This window comes from Macaca nemestrina, chromosome 4 (genome assembly GCF_043159975.1).
Source record: "Macaca nemestrina isolate mMacNem1 chromosome 4, mMacNem.hap1, whole genome shotgun sequence".
NCBI lineage: Eukaryota > Metazoa > Chordata > Mammalia > Primates > Cercopithecidae > Macaca > Macaca nemestrina.
The window spans coordinates 9,762,369-9,783,824 of record NC_092128.1 but is presented as its reverse complement, the minus strand read 5'-3'; the positions used below and the strand labels follow the sequence as shown (position 1 = coordinate 9,783,824).

Below are 21,456 nucleotides of genomic sequence, written 5' to 3'. Positions count from 1 at the left end.
TTGTCATGAAAAAGATCCTGGAAAGCAAGTCAGGAGACCAGAGTTTTAACCTTGCTTTCAGTTTTCTCATTCATAATGTGAGGATAATACCCAGTTTACAAAGGTGTTGTGAAGATCAAATGAGGAAAGTTTTTTTTTTTTTTTGAGATGGAGTCTTGTTCTGTCGCCTAGGCTGGAGTGCAGTGGTGTGATCTCAGCTCACTGCAACCTCTGCCTCCGGGGTTCAAGCGATTCTCCTACCTCTGACTCCTGAGTAGCTGGGATTACAGGCGCGCACAGCCCCGCCACCCCCTGGCTAATTTTTGTATTTTTAGTAGAGATGGGATTTCACCATGTTGGTCAGGCTGGTCTTGAACTCCTGACCCTGGTGATCCGCCCTCCTCGGTCTCCCAAAGTGGTGGGATTACAGGCATGAGCCACCACACCTGGCAGGAAAGATTTTGAAGTGCTTTGAAGTCTATATTTCAGGCATAAGAAGCCAGTGTTGATATAGTAGTTGCAGGAGAATTCCTTTGTTAACCAGTTAAACAATATCGGCTGGGCGCGGTGGCTCAAGCCTGTAATCCCAGCACTTTGGGAGGCCGAGATGGGTGGATCACAAGGTCAGGAGATCAAGACCATCCTGGCTAACACGGTGAAACCCCGTCTCTACTAAAAATTACAAAAAACTAGCCGGGCGAGGTGGCAGGCGCCTGTAGTCCCAGCTACTCGGGAGGCTGAGGCAGGAGAATGACGTAAACCTGGGAGGCGGAGCTTGCAGTGAGCTGAGATCCGGCCACTGCACCCCAGTCTGGGCAGCAGAGTGAGACTCCGTCTCAGAAAAAAAAAAAAAAAAAAAATACAAAAAACTAGCCGGGCGAGGTGGCGGGCGCCTGTAGTCCCAGCTACTCGGGAGGCTGAGGCAGGAGGATGCGTGAACCCGGGAGGCGGAGCTTGCAGTGAGCTGAGATCCGGCCACTGCACTCCAGCCTGGGCGACAGAGTGAGACTCTGTCTCAAAAAAAAAAAAAAAAAAAAAAAAAACCAATATCGTGGGTCATACTGACGCTTCTCTTCATTCAAGACTGGGCAGAGGCCGGTTGTGATGGCTTACTCATGTTATCCCACCACTTTGGGAGGCTGAGGCAGGAGGATCACTTGAGCCCAGGAGTTTGAGACTAGCCTGAGCAACATAGTGAGACCCCCATCTCTACCAAAAAATTTTTAAAAAGCTGGGTGTGGTGTCACATTCCTGTAATCTCAGCTACTTGGAGGCTGAGGTGGGAGAATCCTTTCAGCCCAGGAGGTTGAGGCTGCAGTGAGCCATGATTGCACCACTTCACTCCAGCCTGGGTGACAGAGTGAGACCTTGTAGGAAAAAAAAAAAAAAAGCAGTAGTTGTTTGTTTCCAGTTTGCTTTGCCTATGATGAGAAGCTAGCCCAAGATTGCAGTTTGGGGAGCAATAGGAGAAGTGTAAGTATGCATGGACAGAGATGAAGAAATTTAATGCGAAAAAATTAGTTTTACATGTATAGTGTGTTTAGCTCTAGCAGCAACTTTTGTAAGATAACCACTTGTATGTATAGGAAGAATTAGAACATCAGGAAGGCAGGCACGTTACTGGAAAGAGTTGACTAAACAAGCAGGATTCAAAATTAAGGATGTACATCAATCTATGTACATCAGGTCAGTTCTTGGCCTTGAGTTTATAATTTAAAAAAATTGTATAAGACGATACCTACAAGCCACCCTCAGTGAGTAAAGAGCAGGATAAAAGCAAGAATAATTACACCAATCATATTTATGTTATTAGCTAAGAAAGTAGTCATTTAGGGTGTTTATTTGCCCAGATGGATCTTGTGGGGCTGAGACAAGGAGATGAGGAGTAGGAGGAAGATTCTGTTGCACTAGTTTGTTTTTGGCTGAACTTTAGAATAACCTGGGGAGCTCAAAAAAATATTTATGCCAAGGCCCACCATGGCATGATTTAATTGGTGTGTGATGAGGCCTGGATGTTTTGTGTTTGAGTTCCCCCAAGTGATTTTAATGTGCCTACAAGGTATAGAAGATCAGACAGAAAGTGAATTATTGGACTGGAAATGGCTACTTAGCCTGCTTTATTGGAGCAGGGAGCTGTGGATTGGAGATTAATAAAGGGTCTTTGAATCCACAATGGGAAGTCATAATTTGATTCTAGAGGCAGGACTCAGAAGGATATAAAACTATGGGAATGGTGGTTGAAAAAGTTCTGACCTCAGGCCGGGCGCGGTGGCTCAAGCCTGTAATCCCAGCACTTTGGGAGGCCGAGATGGGCGGATCACGAGGTCAGGAGATCGAGACCATCCTGGATAACACGGTGAAACCCCGTCTCTACTAAGAAATACAAAAAACTAGCCGGGCGAGGTGGCGGGCGCCTGTAGTCCCAGCTACTCGGGAGGCTGAGGCCGGAGAATGGCGTGAACCCGGGAGGCGGAGCTTGCAGTGAGCTGAGATCCGGCCACTGCACTCCAGCCTGGGCTACAGAGCGAGACTCCGTCTCAAAAAAAAAAAAAAAAAAGAAAAAAGAAAAAGTTCTGACTTCAATAGTTAGGAGCTCTGGAGTCAGTGGGAAAAGCAGCATTCACTTCAGACTGCAGAGCTGTGTCCAGAGCCTCTGATTCAAAAACAGTTGGCAGGACCAGGTGAGCACAGATGAGACTGGTACCCCATACCTATGCTGTAGACCTAACTAACTTCCAGAATGGTGAGGCTAGTACCTCCTCATAAGAGCAGTTTAGTGAAGAGCAAAAAAGGACTTTAGTGACATCCTTACCAACTTGGATTTAACAATAATACTTTTGTTGTTGTTGTTGTTTGTTTTTTTGTCTTGAGACGGAGTCTTGCTCTGTGGACCAGGCTGGAGTGCAGTGGCGCGATCTTGGCTCACTGCAAGCTCCGCCTTCTGGATTTGCGCCGTTCTTCTGCCTCAGCCTCTGGAGTAGCTGCGACTACAGGCGCCTGGCAATTTTTTTTTCTTTTCTTTTTTTTTTTTTAGTATTTTTAGTAGAGACGGGGTTTCACTGTGTTAGCCAGGATGGTCTCGATCTCCTGACCTGGTGATCCGCCCACCCGGCCTCCCAAAATGTTGCGATTATAGGCGTGAGTCCACGCCCGGCCAGCACTTGGTTTTATTACCTTATTTTTGAATTTGGAAGAACTAGAATGTTTCTTTATGAGCACTAGACTTTATTTTACATGAATTTCGGCCATTTTTAGTAATCAAATCTGCACTTAAAAGTTGAAAGGTTGCTGGGCGTGGTGGCTCATGCCTGTAATCCTAGCACTTTGAGAGGCTGAGGTGGATCACTTGAGGTCAGGAGTTCGAGACCAGCCTGGCCAACATGGCGAAACCCCGTCTCTACTAAAAATACAAAAATTAGGCCGGGCGCGGTGGCTCAAGCCTGTAATCTCAGCACTTTGGGAGGCCGAGACGGGTGGATCACAAGGTCAGGAGATCGAGACCATCCTGGCTAACACGGTGAAAACCCGTCTCTACTAAAAAGTACAAAAAACTAGCCGGGCGAGGTGGCGGGCGCCTGTAGTCCCAGCTACTCGGGAGGCTGAGGCAGGAGAATGGCATAAACCCGGGAGGCGGAGCTTGCAGTGAGCTGAGATCCGGCCACTCCACTCCAGCCTGGGCGACAGAGTGAGACTCCGTCTCAAAAAAAAAAAAAGAAAAAATACAAAAATTAGCCAGGGGTGGCGGTGCACACCTGTAATCCCAGCTACTTGGGAAGCTGGGGCAGGAGAATCGCTTGAACCCAGGAGGCGGAAGTTGCAGTGAGAAGATCATGCCACTGCGCTCCAGCCTGGGCAATAGAGCCAGACTCTGTCTCAAAAAAAAAAAAAAAAAAAAAAAGGTTTAAAAGTTGTCTACTGAGGAGATTCACGAGAACATATAGCAATTACCAACATAAAACCTGTCATCTGCATAAAGGGTTTCTAAGCCCTAGGTGTCTGTTGTGTTAGTATGTTAGTAGCATGCTCAGTTACCTGAGCAGTGGAGAGGTACCATGGAGTCACTAAGAACTGACGAGAAGCCAGTCAACTTTACTCATCTACAGTCAAAACTTGTAAAGGTAATGAAATGCTTATTTGAAGGAGACTGAGAATGAATTCAAGAGGAAAAAAGTACTTTCTCCAAACGTTGCATATGTGTAAAGGAAAAATTTTCAGAAATAAGAGAAAGAGAACGTGTTTGGGTGTTTAAGTTTGAAATAAAATGTTGCCAAAAGGTGGGTCTGTAAAGGGCAGAAATGTTAAAAAATGTCTTTGCAAGAGCAGATTGCCCTAAAACTTTATAATACAAAATATTTGACTGTATTTCTCCCCCACCCCCACATTAATACTTTCTGCCCCTTTAAGTGGTCTGGGGCTTTGTCACCTTACTCCTAGTGCCCATCCCCTCCATAAAGCCCTGTCTCTGATTTTTTATCACACTGAGGCTGTCACTGATATTGTAACCTAATTTGTTGCACGGCCCAATGCAGTGGCTCATGCCTGTCATCCTAGCACTTTGGGAGGCCGAGGCGGGCAGATTGCCTGAGTTCAGGAGTCGAGACCAGCCTGGGCAACATGGTGAAACCCTGTCTCTACTAAAATACAAAAAAATTAGCTGAGTATGGTGGCATATGCCTGTAGTCCCAGCTACTCGGGAGGCTGAGGCAGGAGAATCACTTGAACCCGGGAGGCGGAGGTTGCAGTGACTGCCACCGCACTGCAACCTGGGTGACACAGCGAGACTCTGTCTCCAAAAAAAAAAGAGTTGCTCTTCCTTGGAGGTTGGCATAACTAGGCACAGTGTCCTAAAATGAAGGTGGAAAACTGTGACCAGAGACATGCCAGTGGCGGAGGAAGCCTGAGAAACTGAGCTGCCTTCCTTTCCCTATCCCGGTGACTGCATTGGTACTTCATAGCCTGCTCATTAAATTAGGTATGGGGCGAAAAACCAAGATAGGAGTGCAAATTTGGTTACCCTCTTCACTTAGCTAACAGTTAGTCTAGAAGTTTTCTTCCTCGAATAAAGCTTTATTGCAGTTGTTGAAAAGACGCAGAACACCAGAAATCTTTAGGAAATAGTAGACATAAATGTTCTGGCGTTGATGCATCTCCTCTCTATTGGCCTCTCTGTGTTCTTTAGTTCAGCATCTATCACTTCAGATATCCTGTCCAGAGCAGTAACAATAAAATTTCTAGGGGTGTAGATGAAAAGCAATCAGTTCCCACCTGAGAGACTAAGGGGCCAGGCCTGGGTCCTTCCCTAATAAGAAATGTGTATTAACTGTGATACGTGGCATTTATAATCCACTTTATTCAGTTGCTCATTCTGCTCCTCAGTACGTTAGATAACTGTCTCCTAGTCACCCAGTGATTCCTGGAAATCAGTTTTATGCCTGGACACCTCTCCCAGTGCAGGATCTCTCCCACTCTTGGGGATCTCTCTGTCTCATCCGCCGGTTGATCATGGAAGGACCTGTAATTGGGCCCACAGCCTATGCAGCTACAGCAGCTTCCTCCTCATTCCCTGCTTGTTTTCCTTCTGGGACGTTCTCCTTAATCACTCCCTTCACTACCTTCCTGCTGGTATCCACTACGGCCTTTTATGGCCTGTGGTTGCTAGGCTTGGTGGTTATAAAATAATGTTAGTGGCCAGGTGTGGTGGCTCATGCTTGTAATCCCAACACTTTGGGAGGCTGAGGCGGGTCGATCACGTGAGGTCAAGAGTTTGAGACCAGCCTGGCCAACATGGTGAAACCCCACCTCTACTAAAACTACAAAAATTAGTTGGGCATAGTGGCAAGCACCTGTAATCCCAGCTACTCAGGAGGCTGAGGCAGGAGAATTTTTTGACCTCAGGAGATGGAGGTTGCAGTGAGCCGAGATTGAGCAACTGCACTCTAGCCTGGGTGACAGAGTGAAACTTTGTCTCAAAAATAAATAAAATAAAATAATGCAAGTACAATGAAGCCTGTGCATTTAAATTCTATTTGAGTTGAGTAGCTTTGCCCATATGTGTGTGTGTGTGTGTGTGTGTGTGTGTGTGTATATATATATATATATATATTTTTTTTTTTTTTTTGAGATGGAGTCTTGCTCTGTCTCCAGGCTGGAGTGCAGTGGCAGGATCTCAGCTCACTGCAACCTCCACCTCCTGGGCTCAAGTGATTCTTCTGCCTCAGTCTCCCGAGTAGCTGGGACTATAGGCACCCGCCACCCTGCCCGGCTAACTTTTGTATTTTTAGTAGAGATGGAGTTTCGCCATATTGGCCAGGCTGGTCTCGAACTCCTGACCTCATGATTTTTTTTTTTTTTTTTTTTTTTTGAGACGGAGTCTGGCTCTGTCACCCAGGCTGGAGTGCAGTGGCGCGATCTCGGCTCACTGCAAGCTCCGCCTCCCGGGTTTACGCCATTCTCCTGCCTCAGCCTCCCGAGTAGCTGGGACTACAGGCGCCCGCCACCTCGCCCAGCTAGTTTTTTGTATTTTTTAGTAGAGACGGGGTTTCACCGTGTTAGCCAGGATGGTCTCGATCTCCTGACCTCGTCATCCACCCGTCTCGGCCTCCCAAAGTGCTGGGATTACAGGCTTGAGCCACCGCGCCCGGCCTTGACCTCATGATTTGTCCGCCTTGGCCTCCGAAAGTGCTGTGATTATCTTAACAATGAATGGGACCTCTAGCTCTGGGCTAAAGGGTGAAAGTGTTGATGGCTGCATGAAAGTCCACCCTCCGTGAAGGAGAAATGTGAAGTAGACACACTACAGTGATGTCTTATTGTGTAACAAGGGACGTCGTTATAACTAGTTAAGTGCTTAGGAACACAAGTCATTTTAAAGGCTTTATACTGAAAAGATAGCATAAATGTTTGGGACTAACCTAGTCCTGCCTTTATCACCTCTAGGAAAGAGGAAAGATAGTTGCTACTCTGTAGTGCAGAAGATGTGTTCTGAAATGTGGCTCGCTGGTGGAAATGAATTTGCCTAGAGCTTTTCAGACTTGACTTGCCTGGTTCCTCTAATAAAAGTGGACGTGATGTTTACAGTCAGGGCCAGGAAGCAGGGAAGGAAATCACTGACTTCTGGGAGTGTGGACTTTACTAGCCTATAAGCTCCTTGAGGATAATCTTAAGTCTGTGAAGTACTCATTTCTGTGTCCTGGAAGTGTGCTTAGCAGAGAAAGTACTTGGTAACTGTTCTTCTGGATATGGCCCTCTAAGCACATGTCTCACGTAGGCCAATAATGTCCTTTATTTTACGAAGTGCAGTGGAACTTAAAGGTACTAGCAGGTCTGCCTCCACACAGGGTGATGGGCCTTAGAGACCTCTGCCTTAACAAGACAGGGACTGGTCCTTTAGGAAAACAAAGTAAATACTATTTTGAGAATAATTACAAAAACACCTTTGGGGGGTAACTATCTTTGCAGAATGCTCACTATGTGCTAGGCACGATTCTCATCTAACTTTACAACATTAAAATAGAGTTGCCAATATTTTCTTCATTTATATATGAAGAGAGTGAGGCTCAGAGAAGTTAAATAAGTTGCTCAAAGTCATAGCTAGTGAGTGGTGATTTCGGGATTTAAACTCGGGTGTATGCAACCGCAAAGCTCACCCTCTTCCTAAACAGTACCTGGCACACAGTAGGTGTTCAATAAATACATTTGGAATGACTGAATTTTCCCCTCCTCCATCTTTGTCAGCTTACACTGGCCTCTCCTTGGTTCCTCCTCTGACCTGGCCTGATGTTTCAAAGTGACACTGACCTGCCCTTAAAGGGTTTTATTTGTAGAGAAGGGGTCTTGCTGTGTCACCCAGGCTGGTCTTAAACTGCTGGCCTCAGCCTTGGCCTCCAAAGTGTTGGGATTACAGGTGTGAGCCACCATGCCTGCCCGATTTAAAGGTTTATTTATTTATTTATTTGACACAGGATGTTTTCTATGCCGCCCAAGCTGGAGTGCAATGGCACGATCACAGTTCACTGCAGCCTCCAACTCCTGGGCTCAAGCAATCCTCCAACCTTAGCCTCCTGAGTAACTAGGAGTACAGGCATGAGCCATCATGCCTGGGTAATTTTTATTTTTTATTTTATTTATTTATTTTTTGAGATGGAGTCTTGCTCTGTCGCCCCGGCTGGAGTGCACTGGTGCGATCTTGGCTCACTGCAACATCTGCTTCCCAGGTTGAAGCGATTCTCCTGCCTCAGGCTCCCGAGTAGCTAGGATTATAGGCCCATGCCACCACGCCCGGCTTATCTTTTTGTATTTTTAGTACAGACGGGGTTTCACCATGTTGGCCATGCTGGTCTGGAACTCCTGACCTCAGTTGATCCGCCTGCCTCAGCCTCCCAATGTGCTGGGATTACAGATGTGAGCCACCGCGCTCGGCTGATTTTTATTTTTTGTAGGGATGGGGTGTCAGTATGTTGCTCAGTCTGGTCTCGAACTCCTGGGCTCAAGCCATCTTCCTGCTTCAGCCTCTCAGAGTGCTGAGATTACAGGTGTGAGGCACCGCGCCCAACCCAATTTCAAGGTGTTTGAAGAGGCCAGTGTTAAAATGCACTGCACCTTACCTGGGAGAAAGAGCTCAGCCCTTTTTTGACACCTCAGCATGAATCACTTCTCTATCATCCATAACAGTGCAAAAGCTCTGGGATGGGACCAAGTAAATCTGGACTGGGAAGAAGGGGAGTGGGAGGTAAAGTCTGCAAAGGAGTGAGGGAAGGCAGACGGCCAGAAGAAAGTGTCTGAAGACAGAATTACTCTTGCAAAATTTTCAAAAGGGTCAGGCACTATTTTCTCCCAGGATGCCCAATACATTTGCAGAATTAACAGTAATCAAGCCCACAGTCCAGGTCCTCGCATAGTTTGGGTCTTTAAAGTCGGCCATCCCAGACTGAGGGGGCCTGACCCCTGGACCAGGCCGCTGCCTCTCAGCTTTGGGGCGGCGGCGGCCCCAGCCCGGGAGTGGCCCCGGCCGGTCCCCGCAGGCGGGCAGGAGCTCCGAGGCCATTGGCTGGCGCGCGGGCTGCGGAGGGGCGGGGAGCGCCGCCGAAGGGGACTGTTTGCTCCTACGGGCTGTAGATGGAGCTGTCCGGCCCCGGAGAGGGGGAAGGCGCCTGGAAAACGTTCTTCTTCTCCCTGGCCGGCCCGAGCTGGGAACAGCACTCCCAGGATGCAGTTTGTGTCAACACGGCCGCAGCCTCAGCAGCTGGGCATCCAGGGCCTGGGGCTGGACAGCGGGAGCTGGAGCTGGGCCCAGGCTCTGCCCCCGGAGGAGGTCTGCCACCAGGAGCCGGCGTTGCGCGGGGAAATGGCCGAGGGAATGCCGCCCATGCAGGTGGGAGAGCCCCGCCGGCGCCATGGCCGCGCTGCCGTGGGGGCGGGGCGCGGGCTGGGCCGCGGGACCGGGCCGCGCCGTCCTCCGGGAGCCTTGCGGCGCCCTCCCAGCTCCCGCGCCCAGACGAGGCCCGAGGCGGGCGGGGCACGGCCGGGCTGCGCGGCGGGCAGGGCGGAGCGGGCCCGACGCAGGCCCGGAGCGGCAGGCCTGGCCCGCGCGGCGCGGAGCAGCGATCGCCGGGCCCGAGTGCGGAGGCCCCGCGGGGCGGGGGCCGGGACAGTCCTTTCCGGGACCTGGCGGAGCTCTGACCCGGTGGCTGAGCCCCGGCTCGGGGCTCCCTTTGCGCCCGGCCGGCGGAGGGCTTCGAGGGCAGTGCTTCCGCCCGGCCGCTGGAGTGAATGCCTCGTTGGTGTTTACACGGTGGCCAGTCTGACGGAGAGATTTTTAAAATGTTTAATTACCACCTTTCACCAAGTGTAATGAGTAATTCACTCTTCCCCTGCACCAGCTGTGATCCAGGGAAGGGGCCATGGAGAGGTGACTTTGGGGTCTTTCCTGCGGTTGACAAACTTGGCCGCATGTTGGAATGGCCTGGGCAGCTTTTAAGACTCCCGAACCCTTGCCTCGTCGCAGAGCTCAGGGTCTTTGCCGGGTGAGAGTAGCACCAGGCATTTCTTCAGGCTTCATCGATGATCTCCGTGGGCAGAACCAGTGCTCCAGAATTGGGTATAAAACCAGGGGAGGTGGATCTCAGAGAGGCCTGAGAGCTTCTCCAGGGAAGAGTCTCTGGGCCGACCCTGGGGCTGGGCTCCTCAGGGGCGCCTCTTCTCACCACCGGGTGAGCACAGCCGGGTGCTAACGAGGGAGCCAGGAGCTGCTGTGCTGTGTTTGATCATTTGCAGAGTTAGGGCTTCAAACCTGAGAAAACTAAACTGGGCCCCGGGACTTTCTTAACTTCTACTGTGGACTCTGTCCCCTTCTGTGGGCTAGGGCGGAGTAGAGCCTCCGTGATGGAGGAATGGGTGCTTTTGATGGAAATACCAGCACCTCTTACTCAGCAGGGCCTGGCAATCCTAGGGCCCTGCTCTCCACTCTGCCCTGTCCCAGAGCAGGTCTCAGGAAGCTGGGGCTGCTCTGAGTCAGAGAGGGGGGCTGGTCTGCCCAGATCGCCCCAAGCAGCAGGCCTCCCCTTTTCCTAGCCTGAGGGCCTCTTCAGCAGCCATCAGGAGGACAGAAAATGACACCTCCTCCTGTCCCAGGTGTGAAGGAGAGTCGGCTGCCAGCCCATGCGGTGCAGTGAGCCCTGAGTCTGACACCAGGTCCCAGATGACCAGTGAACTGTCACCAGCCGCAACCGGCCCCTCTTAGCCATAGGTCTCAGCCCTCAACTGCACCAATTAGTCTACCCTTCTGGGGTGAGGGCTCTGTGCTGGAAGATAAAAGGGGGAGTCCCCAGGCCATGGGGCACCCCTTCCCCAGGAAGCAAGGAGGGGTCCCGGAGGAGTTTTTCTTTCTCTTGGTCCTCTTGGGTGTGAGGGACATCGCCTCTTCACCTTTAATGAGTGAACTTTTTTAGTGAACCTATTTTCAATTTGGAAAATATTTATGAAACAATAGTTGTATATGGAGGGGGGAAGCTGCTTTTCTGCCCTAGCTTAGGCTCTCCCGTCTTTCCTTTGACCGCAGCCCTGGTAGGAATCTGGTGGGTTTTTTGGTTGTTCGTTTGTTTGTTCCGAGACGGAGTCTTGCTCTGTCACCCAGGCTGCAGTGCAGTGGCACCATCTTGGCTCACTGCAACCTCCACTTCCCAGGTTCAAGCGATTCTCCTGCCTCAGCCTCCCGAGTAGCTGGGATTACAGGAGCCCACCACCACGCCCGGCTAATTTTTGTGTTTTTAGTAGAGACAGGGTTTCGCTATGTTGGCCAGGCTGGTCTTAAACTCCTGACCTCAAGTGAGCTGCCTGCCTTGGCCTCCCAAAGTGCTGGGAAGGTGTGAGCCACTACGCCTGGCCAGGAATGTGTTTTTTGTTACCTGCAGCACCTAGAGCTGCCCCAGCTGGCAGTGCAGGGAGGTGCTGCGGAGTGACCAGCTGCCTCCTTGTGCTTCAGTTTCATCATCTTTAAGGCAGAGATCATCATTCTTGCCCTAACCTGCTGAGAGATTGCTGAGAAGATTAGCGTCAGATAACTTACATCAAAGTTCTTGGAAACATAAAACACTAGGCAAATACGAAGTTCGTCATTAAGCCTAGCTCTTGAAGAAATCAGTTGGTCTATTCAGAGAAAGTGGCCTGTGACATTTTAGGCAGGGGTCACAGCCTTAACTTGCTAAGGGTCAATGTGGGTGAACTAGTGACCAGCCTGACTCACCTAGGCAGGAGATGGGAGAGTGGTGAGTTGGGTGGGTGGGTGGGTGGATATCTATTGCTGGGAGAATTAGTTTATCCTGAATTACGGGGGCTTGGCAGAAGAAAGACAACATGTAGCATTTGATTAGTTGACCCGTGTTCCCAGCTGACTTCCCCCACTCACACAAGGTCTCATCCTGGGTTGTCACTTTCTCCCTCCGCATACAGGCTCAAGAATGGGACATGGACGCCCGGCGGCCGATGCCTTTTCAGTTCCCACCCTTTCCAGATAGGGCACCTGTCTTCCCCGACCGCATGATGCGAGAGCCCCAGTTGCCCACAGCAGAGATCTCACTCTGGACTGTGGTGGCTGCCATTCAGGCTGTGGAGAGGAAGGTGGATGCCCAGGCCAGCCAGCTGCTGAACCTGGAGGGGCGCACGGGGACAGCCGAGAAGAAGCTGGCCGACTGCGAAAAGACGGCCGTGGAATTTGGGAACCACATGGAGAGCAAGTGGGCTGTGCTGGGAACCCTGCTGCAGGAGTACGGGCTGCTGCAGAGGCGGCTGGAGAACTTGGAGAACCTGCTCCGCAACAGGAACTTCTGGGTCCTGCGGCTGCCCCCGGGCAGCAAGGGGGAGGCCCCCAAGGTATGTGGCGGTCCCCGGGGCAGGGATGGAGGTGAGGAACAGCACAGGTGAATAAAATCCTTGGTTTCATTTTGTCAGCCCTTCTCATAAACTTCTCTGGCTCCCTGTTTTCCAATTTCAATGTTCTTAAAGCCTGTTTCCACTGAAACAACCTGGTCTTGAACATTCTACCCCAGCAAGGCTCACTCCATTCATTCCCCATAGTCTGCATTTCTGTCTGGGAGTCTTTGCTCTCACTGTTCCTGGACTCCTCTGAGTTGTCTGATTGCAAGTTCCTGCAGCTCTTCACTCCTGGGTTTTCCCGCTTGACACCTACCAGTGACCATGTGTCATTGGCTGCCTTGGTATATGCTCACCGGAATGTGGCTGGAGTTGCACCTCAAACCAGGCTGCCTGGAATTGCTTTCAAGTCATGGTCATTGACCTCAGGGGGGCCCTTCTTAAAGTTCAGAACACACACTCTGTTTCTTATTCCATTCCCTCTCCTGCTTTCCTCCCGGATCCTCAACACTGCTTTTCCTTTCACTGAGAGAACGGAGTCACTCAGAAGAGGCGTCCACATTCAGCCAGCTTGTTCTTCCGTCTGCTGCTCGGTGGCCACAGGCTCTGCTTTCCCTTGTTCCTGTGGCTTGACGTCCCCTGCCCACCCAGGAGGTCACCCCGGCGTCTCTCTCCTTTCTCCTCTGAGTCATCAGCTCTCCCCTCTCTGCCGGGCTGTTCCCACCAGCATGTGACTGTTCTGTCCTGCTCTCCATCTTTTACAGAAAACCTCCCTGGGCCCTGCATCTACCTGCATTGGTGCCTCATTTCTCCACTCCTCTTTAGAGCAGAATCCCTTGAAAGAATTGTCTATACTTGTTATCTCCAATTATTTCTTCCCCATTTTCTCTCCTTCCCTCCCTTTTCCACTTCTCTTTATTATAGAATATTCAAATAAAAGTAGATAGAATAGTATAATGGGTCCCCATGTACCCAACTTCCAGCTTCATTAGCTGCCAACTCTTGGCCAGTCTTGTTTCCTCTAAATCCCTGCCCACTTCCCCACTCGCACTTTATTTTGAAGCAAACCCCAGACATCAATCATTTCCTTTGCAAATACGTCAGTATTAGCTCAAAAAGTAAGGACTCTTTTTTTTTTAAGTGATAACCTCAATGTTATTACCACCAACACCATAGTAAAAGCTTCAGCCTAGATCACTATCTAGTCAGTGATTAGATTTTCAGTTGTTACAATTAAAAAAAATTTTTTTTTTAGTTTGAATTAGGATTCAAGTAATGTCCACACATTGTGTTTGAGATGTCTCTTAAGTCTTTTTTAATCTACAGGCATCTCTTCCATCTATTATTTTTCCTTTCAGTTTATCTGGAATGAATTGGGCCATCTGTCCTGTTTTGCATCTCATTGTCTGGATTCCATTGATTGCGTCCCCTGTGGTCTCGTTTCACATGTTCCTCTATTCTCAGTATTCCAGTTGATTGGTAACTGGATCTTTCTGGAACGCACTCTGATCAGGCTTTTGCACACTAATGATGTCTGTGGTGTCACAGCCAGTGGTCGCTTCTCAGTCTTCATCCTCCCTGCCCCATCAGCAGCATTGTGTGTAGGTGACCAGTCTCTCCTTGAAACCCCTTGCTGTGGCTTCTGGGACACCTCTCTCTGTTGATTCTTTTCCTACCTTACCAGCTGCTCTGTCTCACTGTTTGCCAATTTTGCCTCCTTTGGCCAGCTTTCTAATGCATGGAGTGGGCCAGACTGCTGTCTTGGCCTTTTGCTCTTTATTCACTCTCCTCCCTCATGACTGCATCCCGCCTCACAGTCTTTATTTTTTATTTATTTATTTATTTATTTATGTTTGAGACACAGTCCTATTCTGTCACCCAGACTGGAGTGCAGTGGCATGATCTTGGCTCACTGCAACCTCCGCCTCCGGGGTTCAAGTGATTCTCCTGCCTCAGCCTCCCTAGTAGGTGGGATTACAGGCACCTGCCACCATGCCGGGCTAATTTTTTGTACTTTTAGTGGAGATGGGGTTTCACCATGTTGGCCAGGCAGGTCTTGAACTCCTGACCTCAGGTGATCCACCTGCCTCGGCCTCCCAAAGTGCTGAGATTACAGGCGTGAGCCACCGCGCCCAGCTAGTTTCACAGGATTAAAAGCAGTCTGTATGCTGTCACCTCCCAAACAGATGCTTTCTCTCCCCTGCCCCCTTTCTTTCTATATGTTGCCCAGCTTTCTTTCTGGAATGCCAGATTCACATTCCTACCTATTAATTCATTTGGATGTCAGTAAGTCTTAGATTTAACATGTCCAAAGTGAACTGCGGGCCACCTGCCTGGGACCTGTTCTACCTGCAGTTGTCCTCATCTCCGTTGATGACGGATGGTTCCATCCTTTCAAGTGCTCAGGCCAAATCCTTGGAGTTATACTTGTCTCCTCTCTTTCTCACACCCTGCTTCCAATCTATTAGTAAATACCCTGAGTTTTCTTCAGAATATATCCACAACCTGGCCACTCCTCACCACTCCACTCCCATCGCCATCGTCTGGTCCCAGGCCCCATGGTCTTTCATCTGATTTTTGCCATGGCCTCCTGGTGGGTCTCATTGTCTTCATCCTTGTCCCCCCAACCCATACAGTCTATCTTAACACAGCAGCCAGAGCGATCCTTTGAAAATGTGAAGCAGTCACCTCACACCTCTGCTTAAACCTCCCAAATGGCCGGGCACGGTTTTGGCTCACGCCCGTAATCCCAGCACTTTGGAAGGCTGAGGCAGGTGGCTCATGTGAGGTCAGGAGTTCAAGACCAGCCCAGCCAACATGATGAAACCCCACCTCTACTAAAAAATACAAAAATTTGCTGGGCGTGGTGGCAGGCGCCTGTCATTCCAGCTACTCAAGAGGCTGAGGCAGAAGAATTGCTTGAACCTGGGAGGCAGAGGCTGCAGTGAGCTGAGATCTTACCACTGCACTCCAGCCTGGGTGACAAAGTAAGAATCTGTCTCAAAAAAAAACAAAAATCACCTCCCAAATGGCTTCCCATCTGATTAGAATAAAAGCGCATGTCTGTTTATGGCCCACGTTCTCCCTGCCTCTCTGACCTTTCCATCCACTCCCTCCTGCCCGCTCCCATCTGTGCTGTTCTGCCAGCACACCACGCGCACCCCCAGCTCAGGGACTCTGCTGAGAAGCTCTTGCCCTGAATATCTGCATGGCTGTCCTCACCTCCTCTTCCATCAGGGTCTGCTCAGGTGCCACTTCATCAGCGGGCCCTTCCACAACCATCCTATATAAAAGAACTACGTCCCCTCAGCACGCTCTTCTCTCTGCCCTTACTCGAATTTTCTCCAAAGCCCTTTTGCCATTGACATCTTAAATATTTAAGTTCTTCTTCTTCTTCTTCTTTTTTTTTTGAGACAGAGTCTTGCTCTGTCGCCCAGGCTAGAGTGCAGTGGCGCAGTCTTGGCTCACTGCAACTTCTGCCTCCCGGGTTCAAGCGATTCTCCTGCCTCAGTCTCCCAAGTAGCTGGGATTACAGGCATGTGCCACCAGACCTGGCTAATTTTTGTATTTTTTAGTAGAGACAGGGTTTCACCATGTTGTCCAGGCTGGTCTCAAACCCCTGACCTCAAGTGATCCATCCTCCTCAGCCTCCCAAAGTGCTGGGATTACAGGCGTGAACCACTGCACCTGGCCTTAAGATATTATTCTTCAGCATAATGTTCCTTTTTTTGTCTTCTTGGTTGGTTTTCCCCAACCAGAGTGTAAATTCTGCTCGGTTGCCTGCTGTATCCCTGTGCCTGGAATGGTACCTGGCTTAGGCTGGTATGCAAAAAATGTTTGTGGAGTGCCTCTCTCCAGCTGGAGAGCTCACAGCTTCCTGGCAGGGACCGGGTCTTGTATGTCTCCGTGTCTGCTGAGGCAACCAACCCAGTGACTTTGCCAGAGAAGTTGTCTGACGTTACTCATTGAGGCTTCACAGACCTGAGTTGTAATAGTGGCTCTGGTTCCTCTGCAAAACATTTCCTGGCACTGCAGCCACAGAGGCTGGTTTTCAGTATGGTTTTGCATACGTCGCTTGTCTAGCACAATCAGCATCTACGTACACACTGCCCTTTTCTTTTTTCTTTTTTTTTTTTTTTTTTTTTTGAGACGGAGTCTCGCTCTGTAGCCCAGGCTGGAGTGCAGTGGCCGGATCTCAGCTCACTGCAAGCTCCGCCTCCCGGGTTCACGCCATTCTCCGGCCTCAGCCTCCCGAGTAGCTGGGACTACAGGCGCTGCCACCTCGCCCGGCTATTTTTTGTATTTCTTAGTAGAGACGGGGTTTCACCGTGTTAGCCAGGATGGTCTTGATCTCCTGACCTCGTGATCCGCCCGTCTCGGCCTCCCAAAGTGCTGGGATTACAGGCTTGAGCCACCGCGCCCGGCCACACTGCCCTTTTCTTTTGTCTGTACTGTGTGTCTCAGCGCATAGCCTTGTGTGGCACTGTGATGTGTTCTGTGCGTTGGATTAGGCATTAGAGTAGACTTGACTTGACAAGGGCTCTTACAGAATAATAAAATGGTTTTGGGGTCTGGAATCAAAGGACTTGCGTTTAAATCCTGACTTCGCCACATACTGGTTTTGCTTTTTATTTTTCTGGAACGGTCTCACATTGTCATCCAGGCTGGAGTACAGTTATACAATCACAGTTCATGTAACTTTGAACTCCTGGGCTCAAGCAATCCTTCCACCTCAGTCTCTCAATTAATTAGGACTACAGGCACATGCCACCACACCCAGTTAAGTTTTTTATTTACTTTTATTCTTTGTAGTGACAGGGTCTTGCTATGTTGCTGAGGCTGGTCTTGAACTTCTGGGCTCAAGCTGTCCTCCTGCCTCGGCTTCCCAAAATGTTGGGATTATAGGCTTGAGCAACTCCATGAGGCCTGCTTGTACTGATTTTCCTGTCATTGGTCAAAAGTGTTTTTTGTTGTTTCTGAGCCTCCTCAATTCCTCTTTTGAAGAAATATAAACAATTCAGTAAATTCCCAGCTGGTTTCTCTGAGTTTCAGGGTTATTGTCAATAAAATGAAGATGATAATATGCTTACTTCATGGAGTTGTGAGGATTAATTAACTTTATTTGTGGGACGGCACTGTGTATAGATTGTTGTGTTAGTTACCTGTTGCTGTATAACAGATTACCCCAAAACATAGCAGCGCAGCCTAAAAAAATAATTATTTATTATCTCACCATTTCTGTGGGTCAGGAACTGGGGAGCAGCGTAGGTGAGTGGTTCTGGCTCAGAGTCCCATGAGGTTACGGTCAAGCTGTTGAATGGTGCAGCAGTTATCTGAAGGTTTGACTGGGGCTGAAGGGCCTGATTCCAGCGTGGCTCACTCACTTAGCTGTTTGGGGGAAGCACGTGGTCTTGGGGGAGGAAGGAAAAAGTAAAGAAGACATGTGCCAGATGGACAGGAGGCAACATAGTTACAGGAACCAAGCAGGATAAAATTCTAGAAAGATGATCTGACCTTTCAAAGAGGTCAAAAATGTTGAGAATTTCAACAGAAGGTCACTGATGATCTTCCAGAGTGTGGTTTCAGAGAAGGGAGGGTACAGAGGCAGACAGAGTCTAAGGGGGTGAAGAATGTGTAGATGGTAAAGAGGGAAAAACAGAATGTGTCTCTTGGGAAGTTCCCAGTGAACAGAGAGGGCAGAGTGACCTGAGCGAGCAGCATTTTGCGGGAAGTTTTTTCTGAGGTTGGAACGACCCTGAAGGGACGGAGCCAGTGGAGAGGGAGAAACTGATGATGTCGATGAGAAGGATTATTTGGATTAAGCTTCACAGGCAGGAGGTGGAGGAAGAGGTGAAGGGCACATGCTGGTGGCCTTGGATTGGCAAGGAGAGGGGCAAGGAAGGAGCCTGCCGGCGCCTACCTGAGATCAAAGACAGAGAGATGTGGGAGGTCACTTAAAGGTCTGGGAGAATGAAATGTTTGAAACAAGCCTCCCGGGGAACATAGCAAGGTGTCAGCAAGAGACAAACAAGAAGCTTCTGAAGCAACCATGAGACAGCAGTATGAATTGGTGGTGGATGTCTTCTGTGGAGTTCTAGTAACAGAGAATTAAAATGAAGAAAGGGGACTGGGTGCGGTGGCTCACACCTGTAATCCCAACACTTCGGGAGGCCAAGGCAGGCAGATTATGAGGTCAGGAGATCGAGACCATCCTGGCTAACATGGTGAAACCCCGTCTCTACTAAAATACAAAAAAAAAAAAAAAAAAAAAATTAGCCCGGTGTGGTGGTGCGTGCCTGTAATCTCAGCTACTGGGGAGGCTGAGGCAGGGGAATCGCTTGAAACTGGGAGGTGGAGTTTGCAGTGAGCTGAGATCGTGCCACTGCACTGCAGCCTGGAGACGGAGCGAGACTCCGTCTCAAAAAATAAATAAATAAATAAATAAGTAAGTAAAAATAAAAAAATAAAACGAAGAAGCCGGTACAGTGGCTCATGCTTGTAATCCCAGCATTTTGAAAGGCTGAGGCAGGCAGATCACAAGCTCAGGAGTTCGAGACCAGCCTGGCCAGTATGGTGAAACCCCGTCTCTATTAAAAATACAAAAATTAGCCGGGCGTGGTGGCAAGCGCCTATAATCCCAGCTACTCGGGAGGCTGAGACAGGAGAATCACTTGAGCTCGGGAAGCAGAGGTTGCAGTGAACTGATACCATGTCGTTGCACTCCAGTCTGGGCGACAGTAAGACTCCTTCTCAATAAATAAATAAATATAAAATGAAGAAAGGGATCTGTATTAATTTTCCCAGGTTGGGGCTTTTCCTGCATATGGTGGAAGGTCCAGGAGTTAAAGGTTCTAGTTCTGATTGTAAAGATGGACAGTGAGTTGTCAGTCCATAGGGATGGAGCATGGCACTGAGGTGTAGACATCACACCTACACGTGGCATTCTCAGAGTTACAAGCACCTGGTAAAAGGGCTGACATTTCTAACTTACATAAAGGTGCTGCCCACTCACCACGCTGAGTAGCGGTAGCTGTGCTCTTGACTTTGGTGTCTTTTTGTAACTCACCCCAAGGTGCCATACAGGCCAGTTTTGGCCCTGTAAATGAGATATGTAGACGAATGGACTGTAATCACGGGATGGGGGAGGATCGAGGGGTTAGATTTCAGACTGAAAGGCTGGTTCAGTCGGAATGTGAAAGTGGTAACAGGGAAGGCTGTGTGTCCAGAGAAGGAAGTTCAGTTATCAAAGTCATGGGAGTGAAACGATTTTGGACAATCGGTCCAAGCTGAGGTCGTGCTGGTGAGTGGCCGAAGTGAGTGACTGCAAACTGAAATCAGCTTTCTGTAACAGATCCGAACATACTTGTCATCAGTCTGACAAGTGACTGACACCACGCGATGACTCGGGCTGCAGTGGAGCTTCCTGGTATTGGCACCCACTTTGCAGCACACTCAAGTATTTATTGATTCCCTACTGTATGCTCCTGGATGATCAAGATAGAGTAGTGAACGAAGTGGACCAAGGTTCTGAACCTTAGCACAGGCCTCAGATTTTACATGCTTTGCTGACAAAGAGGTAACTGTGTACACAGAGGTGACCTGACCTGAAATACAGGTTTGGTAACCAGGTTTTACTCTACTTGGCTCACGGATACCCACTCTGAGAACCTGCCACTCCTCTGTCACCCTGAATACCAAAAGAAGCATATTGACTGCTCTTTACCCTCAGGTATCCAGTTGACCTAAAAGTGAAATAACAGTAGATGTAGCTAAATGCTATTTCTAAAAAGGCAGGGTTGACCATCTGTGTTATTGAAAGCATGAGAAGGTCCGGGACAGAGAGGACTGACTCCACTGAGATGGACGTTGGGGACTGGGGAACCACGGAGAGCAAAGGCCAGGCTTTGGTGGGGAGTGGGTCCTGTGGCCCGCAGGAATGGGGAGGTGGTGGGGAGGAGCAGGCAGGAGGTGCTAGATTAACCGCTTGTTGGCTCAGGTTCCAGTGACTTTTGTCGACATTGCTGTGTACTTCTCCGAGGACGAGTGGAAGAACTTGGACGAATGGCAGAAGGAGCTTTATAACAACCTTGTGAAGGAGAACTACAAAACCCTCATGTCCCTGGGTAAGGACACCTTCTCTCCTCTTTGGTGAGCCATCTCTGCAGAGGGTTGTGAAATGCTTATTTGTCCACGTTAGCACCGCCTAGGCAGGTTGTTTCGTTTTTATGTAATGGAAACTCAGGAAACCATTTGCTTATAATGCTAGTAAAATAGAACAGTTTACAATAGGATAAAAATGTAAAACCCAGTAACAGGGCCCATTACCATAGAACTCAACGTTACAACACCACCATGTTGGATTACAGTAAAACAGCGCCATTCACACCTCACCACGCCCCACATCCCAGCAGTCCAGGGTGAGCCATAGCTGGTCTCATGTTGGCTTTCAGAGGCCAGCTCTTCCTGCAGTAGAAATTTGGGAATCTATCGACTCGTTTTCAAGGTTCTTCATAAGAGATTACCTGCCTAACTCGCATAACTGCTGCCAAAGAGGGACACCCAGGTGGAGAGGGGGAGATCGGATAGTGGAGAGTTCTCGTGTCCCCTTGCTGGATGCGTTAGTCAACTTCACTCACTCTTTCCCTCCCTCCTCCTCACTTCCAGACGCCGAGGGCCCAGTCCCGAAGCCAGATGCTCCGACCCAGCCTGAGCCCAGGGAAGAGCCTTGTGTGTGGGAGCAGCGCCACCCTGAAGAGAGAGAAATCTCAATGGATCCTGATGCAGGTGATGGCAGCAGAAGAGTGCAGGGTCCAGGGAAGGGCAAGAGAGGACAGCCGGCAGCCTGCACCACTGTGTATGCACTATGGGGCGAGGCTCTTGGGTGGCTCTCAGGGGCCAATTCGGCCACAGTTGAAATTTGGCGATCACATACAGGAAGAGATCTCAGGACTCAGAATAGCACCCTGGATATTTGCCGTTTGGTTTGTTAAAGCCGCATAGCTCTGGACTCACAGGTAAGCTTGGTGGAGAGATGAGGAAGGGCTTAGGCTTACGCTACTGCCTGGGCCTGACGTGGAACTACAGAGAGAGGCCCCAGGCCTGGGCTCAGAG

At 49.6% G+C, this 21,456-nt stretch overlaps 1 protein-coding gene across 1 annotated transcript in view; it reads left to right on the top strand.

The window, feature by feature from the left end:
* The first annotated feature begins 9,077 nt into the window (after positions 1 to 9,077).
* LOC105474856 (zinc finger protein 282) overlaps positions 9,078 to 21,456 on the top strand; it is a 30,933-nt gene continuing 18,554 nt past the window's right edge. Inside the window, exons 1-4 of the mRNA XM_011729680.3 lie at positions 9,078 to 9,349; positions 11,926 to 12,345; positions 20,342 to 20,468; positions 21,010 to 21,129. Coding sequence (XP_011727982.2) covers positions 9,185 to 9,349; positions 11,926 to 12,345; positions 20,342 to 20,468; positions 21,010 to 21,129 — 832 coding nt within the window. The 5' untranslated portion in view covers positions 9,078 to 9,184. The remainder of the gene's footprint in view (positions 9,350 to 11,925; positions 12,346 to 20,341; positions 20,469 to 21,009; positions 21,130 to 21,456) is intronic.